The following is a 7,500-nucleotide window of genomic DNA, read 5'->3' on the forward strand; positions in this document are numbered from 1 at the left end:
ACGCACACGCACTCACACACACACACACACACAAACACACACACACACACAAAGGTGGTGGGTTACGACCAATCCTGGATCTGCGAGTCCTGAACAGAGCACTTCAAAGGCTCTCGTTTAGGATGTTGACACAGAAACGCCTATTTTAGTGCGTCCATCCCCAGGAATGGTTTGCAGCGATTGACCTGAGGTTCCTGAGGTTCGCGTTCGAAGGTCAAGCATATCACTACAAAGTTCTACCTTTTGGCTCTCCCTATTGCCACGCGTCTTCACGAAAGTCACGGAGGCTGCCCTCGCTCCGCTGAGAGAACAGGGCATTCGCATCATCAACTACTTGGACGATTGGCTCATTCTAGCTCAGTCCCGGGCTCAGTTGTGCGAACATGGGGACCTGGTGCTACAGCACATCAGCCTGTTGGGATTTCGGGTCAACCAGGAAAAGAGCAAACTCTGTCCAATGCAGAGGATCTCTTTTCTTGGGATGAAGCTAGATTCGATCAAACAGATGGCACGCCTCGCGCAGGAACGTGCCGAATCGGTGTTGAACTGCTTGAATATGTTCAAGAGCAGGACGGTGGTCCCACTGAAATATTTTCAGAGGTTCCTGGGGCATATGGCAGCCGTGGCCTCAGTGACGCTGCTGGGACTACTCCATATGAGAACGCTTCAACACTGGCTACACGATCAAGTCCCGAGGTGGGCGTAGCAACGTGGCACTCACCGGATTCAATTAACACAGGCCTGCCGCCAAACCTTCACCCCATGGTCAGACCTCTCATTCCTTCGGGCCAGAGTGCCCCTGGAGCAGGTCTCCAGGAATGGTTTTTACAGATGCCTCCACCACCGGCTGGGGGGCCACGTACAAAGCACATGCAGTGTCGGGGTTTGAACGGGCCCTCAACTGCAATAGCACATCAACTGCCTAGAGTTGCTGGCAGTACATCTTGCCCTAGGCTGTCTCAAGAACCGCCTTTGAGGCCAGCATGTACTAGTTTGCACGGGCAACACATCGACTGTTGCATACATCAACCGACAAGGTGGTCTACATTCCAGTCATATGTTGCAACTCGCCCACTACCTCCTCCTATGGATTCTGAAGTTTCTGAGGTCGCTTCATGCCATTTACATTCCAGGAGTGTGCAACCAGGCAGCCCACAAGTTGTCGCGAGCTGCGCTACCTGGAGAATGGAGTCTCCATCCCCAGATGGTTCAGCTGATTTGGGAACATTTCGAAGCCACTCAGGTAGACCTGTTGCCTCTCCAAAGACTTTCCATTGCCAGTGGTTTTTCTCCCTGACCAAGGGGACACTAATCACGGACGCATTGGCACACAGCTGGCTGCGAGGCCTTCGCAAGTATGCGTTCCCCCAGTGAGCCTTCTTGAACAGACACTGTGCAAGGTCAGGGAGGATGAGGAGCAGGTTCTGCTAGTAGCACCCTGCTGGCCCACCAAGACCTGGTTCCCAGAACTTGTGCTCCTTGTGACAGCCCCTCCTTGGCCGATTCCTCTGAGGAAGGATCTTCTGACTGGGCACCCTTTGGCACCCGCGTCCAGACCTCTGGAAACTCCACATCTAATGGACTTGCAAAAATGGTTCTTGCAAAAATGAAGATGCTGCTCCTGCTCGCATTGGCCTCCATCAAGAGGGTAGGGGACCTACAGGCTTTTTCGGTCAATGAATCGTGCCTACAGTTGTGCGGATTGCCAAGTAATACTGAGGTACGTGCCCAAGGTTCAAGTGCGGCCCCTGGAGGAGGCAGACACAGCCCTATCGTTGCTTTGTCCAATCCGAGCACTAAGATGCTATGTTGACCAGAAACAAAGCTTCATGATGGCCCACTGGATAGTGGACGCCATTACTCTGGCCTACCAAGCACAGGGTGTGCCCTGCCCCCTTAGGTTGCGAGCACACTCAACAAGAAATGTTGCGTTGTCCTGGGCTTTGGCTCATGGCGCCTCACTGACAGATATTTGTAGAACTGCAGGATCTGCGACCCCTAACATGTTCGCTAGTCTACGTGTGGAACCGGTATCCTCCTGTGTTCTCACCTAAAACAGGTAGAAGCACTGAGAGGCCCAGTTTCAGGTCGGCTTGTTAAGCACTCCAGAGCGTCCACACAGCACCTGTCGAGCTCCTCCATTTCCCTCGGCAGCCAGATGTTGTGGAGCATCTGGTGCCAGGCCCTCTCGATGAATCCGTGAGAATCGATGAGGGCTGGGAGCCATGTAAAGTATCCAAAGAGGACTTTATGTGTGTATTTCCACGGCATAGCCTCAGAGCCCTGTGTTTTTCCCGGCAGACCTTCTTCCCACCTAATAGGGTTTGATCACCTCCTAATTTGCAAATAGAAATATTGTCCATATGCATATTCGTTCCGAGACGAAGGCCGGAAGGCTGGACTTCCGCACGTCCTTGTTCACTAGAATGTGGGACGTTCCCCAGTGTTCCAGTCTTACGAATGGGTAGTGTTGACAAGAGTAGCTGGCTTCTTGTGGTCGAGCCCCAGCCTACGCCAACAGACTGAGGGGGTTTGTGGGCTCCCGCAGGACACTGGAAGGGGCAGAGTCCATGGCGTTTTGGTAGGGATCCCAATTCGTTGGTCATCCGACATGACTCAGAGTGACCGACTGAAAGGGAACGTCTCGGTTACATATGTAACCCTCGTTCCCTTAAGAAGGGAACGGAGACTTCACGTCCCTTCACCACGGTGCTGTACCTCTGCTGAAGGGGCTGGGTCACTAGCTCGGCTCCTCAGCGAAAAGTTGAATATGCGCTGCACCTGCTGCTTATTTATACTCACGCTGTAATCAGCGGCAGCTGGATGCGATTAGTGCATGCCAATCTTCAATTGGCTGGTTACATACTTAACTGGTTCAGCTGCTTTTTACTGCGTTTTACTGCTTCTAGTGTTCATGTCTTTTGGAAACTTCAGCGAAACTTCAACTTATTGGTACATATTTCATGTCTCGCTAAAAACTGCTCCCATGTTTATGCCATGAGACCAGCGCAAGCCTCCTGGTTTTCATCAAAAATATCTTAAATGGTGTCCCAAAGACGAACAAAGCATTACGGGGGTAAAGCGATAAATGCTTTCAACACGTTCACCAAGAAAAGAAACTCACTCTCTTTTCTCCTCTAAGTAGTACCTTTAGAAACCTCAGATTAGACTCTCAGTTACCCAGAAGCCCTTGCTGCAGTTAATTAGAGAGGAATGCAGATGAAGCATAAAACACATTTATACTCTACACTGTATTTCACCGTCTAGCAGAGAGATTCACTAATTACTCATATGAGGAAAAAATAACTGTCTCAGCCTAACAATCAACGCAGAATATTCCAGTACAGCTATGGTTTAGAAGATTGTTTACAGTGATGCATAATTTCACGCACAGCATCACGGGAATAAATACAAATCTCCTTTCTTATGAAGAACAGCTTAGCTACAGGCCTAATGAACGCCAGGTGATCGACATCATTTACATTTGATTAGCATCTCCTTATCATATGATTAGTGAACCCTGAGAAATAGTGCAGAAAGAGAGAATATGATACCAGAACATACTCTGTGAAGAACTGTGAAGGATATATCAGGCCCCATATCAAAAATCTGAGTTAACCTTGAAGAAATTATATATATATATATATAGACACACACACACACACACACATTACATATGCATATACGTATATACATATAACAACCTAACTACTACTCACTAAAATAAGGCTTAATTTTTTAAGGATTAAAGTTAGATTTTTAGTTTCTTCCATATTCTAGTAACAGTAAAGTTGTACAGCACTTTGTTTGCCAAAAATGACATTTTTCATTTTAAAAGTAAAATTATATATATATTAAATATTATAAAATTATTATTTTATTTGATTACACAACAGGTTTTCTGAAAACAGCAAAAACTGTATTATAATAAAGTTTTTATGATTCACTTATTTTATTATTATTTTTTTTTTTGTTTTTTTTTTTTTTTTATTAAAATGTAATCCAGAAAAAATTAAACACAATTTGGTAAAAAATAAAGAAATAAATATAACACTACTATTAATAAAAATAAATAAAATGGAAATTGAGAAAATAACCAAAAATATTTCATAGAGCCTTAAAAACATAATGTTTATTAAACATGTAAATACATTGCTGCTACATTGACTTAATATTTTTAATAAACCAATAAAACAGAAAAGTTCAGAAAACAAAAATGAAAACAGAATTTTTATATAGTAATATAGTTATACATCTTTATCAAATTTTTTATAAGAATATTTATATGAGAAAAAAAAAAAAAACAGAACTCGGAAAATAAGAAATGGAATTTGGGAAAAAATGTGTGTGATAGGGCCCCAAAAATAACATTTTTAATCAACTTTTAAAATTGCGAAAAACAAAGTCTGGAAAAATGTAAAAAACGGAATGTGGTAGAAAAAAAAAAAACATTCACAGGTCTATCAGGACTATCAGTGCGTATACTTTATATAACTATATAATTTCCTCCAGTTCCCGGCAAGTTTTCTTTCCCCTGACGGCGGGATCTGAAGGACAAACCGAGGGAGCTGTGGGTACCGGAGGAGACAGATGCATGATGGGACGGTCTAATTCCAGCTCCGGCACAGTCTGAGGACAAACACCACACAGAACTCACCAGCTCCACATCCATCACCAACTAGACAGCGTGAGAACCTCGTCGTCCTTTAGTGTTCATTACCCTCACATGAAGACTCATCTCACGGCTACTACCAAAGAAACCAGGACCAAACATAAATACACAAATCTAAATGAAGACTCGGAAAACTGCTACATAAATTGAAATGAAATGACAAATAAATATAATCATACAAATTTGCTGTATGAAATAAGGATAAACCAAAATTAAATTAAATATTAAATAAATATAACTAGTTTCCAAAGCAACCTTTCTCATTTTCATTTAGTTTAACTTGATCTACAAAAAGAAGTTTAAAATAATAATAATAATATTATTATTATTATTATTATTATTATTATTATTATTATTATTATTATTTAAAATTTTATGAAAAAAATACAATCTATGAAAATATTAATTTTCTTTCTGAACTTTTCTGTTTTATTGGTTCATTGAAAATATTAAGTCAGCAATTTATTTACATGTTTAATAAACATTGTTTTTAAGATTTTTTTTTGTTATTTTCTCAATTTCCATTTTTTTTTTATTAGTAGTAGTGTTATATTTATTTATTTATGTTTTTTTTACCAAATTGTGTTTAATTTTTTTTTTCCATTTTAAGAAAAATAAAATCCATCACAGTTTCAAAAAAAAAAAATTGTGTTTTTTCAACATTGACATTGTTGAAAAAAAAAAACATTGTTTCTTTCAGTATATTAAAATGATTTATGAAAGACGGAGTAATGATGCTGAAAATACACAGAAATAATTTACAGTGTAGCAGAGATTCACAGAGCTATCTGAAATTGTAATAATTGACTACTTTTACTGGATTTTCGATCAAATCAACGCAGACGACTTTAAAAGACTCTGATTGGCTGTGAAGGAGAAGAGCACGGATCAGGGACTCATCCGGAGCCGTGAGGATGATGAAGGGATGAAGATGTCTGACCTTCGCCATCTGCGCCTGCACACCGGAGGTCTTCAGAGACGAGACGGCCTTCTGCGCCGCTGCCGGACAGTCGAAGTCCACGAAACCATAGCCTACAGACACAGATCAGCATCTCTTTACTCAGAGCTGAGAACTGCACAGACTTCTCAAACATGCACATCATTATGTCATTAAATGTGCACTAATTTGCATGCATTTATAGTACAAAAATCTAAACACGGGACGATGTCGGTTTCAAAATTTTTTTTTTTTTCCTTTTTTTTTTTTTTTTTTTTTTATATTAGAAAAGATTAGGATGTCATTTATGTTACTCCTTAATTCATAAAATGCATAGAATGGAGAGAAAACACAATTTTCTGTCACTATCTCCTCTAAAAAAAAAAAAAAAAACAAAACAAAAAATATACATACATATATATATATATATATATATATATATATATATATATATATATATATATATATATATATATATATATATATAAACCAAAAAATTAAAAATTTTATTAAATAATAAAAATGGATACTTATATATATTTATATATATATTTATATATATTTTTTTAAATATAAGTTTTTTTTAGATGCATTCACCAAAGTAACAAAATATTCTTTAAAGTTGTCAAGTAATACAATATAATCTTCTAAAGAAATCTACATATATATATAAAGTAGTATAACACCCAACTTGTTTTAAATCCACACTTAAAAGTATATTTTGGATGTTTTCTGTCAGCGTGTCATAAAAAGCCAAAACTGTCTGCACTCTTAAAAATAAAGTTAACATTCATGAAGGACATTTTTGGTTCCCAAAAAAAAAAAAAAAAAAAAAAATATATATATATATATATATGCATATTTTGTTTTGCATTTAAAAGGTTCCACGGATGTTCAAGCTTCTTCATGCAACTTTTGTGTTTCAGTGCATGAAATCGAAAGTCTTCAGCGCGTCGCATCTAGCCTCGGGATGGTTTCGTAGAATCCAGCTCCAGATCTGGAAACTAAAGGTGTTTTTCATTAAAACACCTGAATAATCCGCCGTTAAACTCGGCGTTTCCACGGCAACAACCCCTCACTTCCCTCCGTTTCTCGTGACCTCCTCCATCAGCTCTCGGGCCGAGAGGAATCCCCCAAAACTGATTCACCAGTTATGAGATATTTATGAGCGAGCGCGCTTTCCCACAATCCTTTATTTCCCGTCACACCTTCACTCTCAGGGCTGTATCAGCAGATAAGGGTCACACCGGTGTTAATTAAAATTTCATGGCAGATTAAATGAGTACACACACACACACACACACACACTCTGGATTAAAGCTCGTCAGCGGCGGCCCGTTATCCAGGAGAGATGAAGGTTTAATTAGAGAGAAAACAGGTCAGACGCCCCTCTTCACAGATCAGACCGAGGAAGAATAATCACACGAGCGCAAAGTTTTAAGAGTGAAACATTTGAGGAAATATTGCAGATGCAGATTACCGGCATGCATCCGAGCTTTAAAGCATGCAGGGTGTGTGATGTTTCCTGCATTTACACACAGAATAAAAACAGAGCGCACTGTATTCATCAATGCAACGTTTCCTGAAGCTGCGAGAAATCTGAGCTGTATTTATTTACTCTACAATAAATAAGACACTAATTAAAACGTTCACGTGTCGACATCTACTGCTTTTGATGCAGTGTGCCGCTCGCCGTTCGTTCCTAATTGTTTAGAAATATTACAAAATAATATGGGAAACAGTGAACTTCTGATGAAGGTTTCACTAATTCTGATGATGAAAATCAGGACGAAAGAAGCAGACGCATTACGTTAATGAAGACATGCTCAAGAGCAACGAAACGGCGTCTTTAAATTTCCTTTGGACTACATTTTATATTTGTATTTTGGTC

The 7,500-nt window shown here is 39.9% G+C and overlaps 1 protein-coding gene across 2 annotated transcripts in view; it reads right to left on the bottom strand.

The window, feature by feature from the left end:
• Positions 1-7,500, bottom strand: part of LOC122335183 (RNA-binding motif, single-stranded-interacting protein 3-like) — a 31,486-nt gene that overhangs the window by 8,471 nt on the left and 15,515 nt on the right. For both annotated transcript variants that reach the window (XM_043232970.1, XM_043232969.1), the window contains exons 5-6: positions 5,613-5,704; positions 2,782-2,784 (exon numbers count right to left, since the gene is read on the bottom strand). In XM_043232970.1, the coding sequence (XP_043088905.1) occupies positions 2,782-2,784; positions 5,613-5,704 (95 nt within the window). The remainder of the gene's footprint in view (positions 1-2,781; positions 2,785-5,612; positions 5,705-7,500) is intronic.

Source organism: Puntigrus tetrazona, unplaced genomic scaffold, assembly GCF_018831695.1.
Source record: "Puntigrus tetrazona isolate hp1 unplaced genomic scaffold, ASM1883169v1 S000000746, whole genome shotgun sequence".
Lineage (NCBI taxonomy): Eukaryota > Metazoa > Chordata > Actinopteri > Cypriniformes > Cyprinidae > Puntigrus > Puntigrus tetrazona.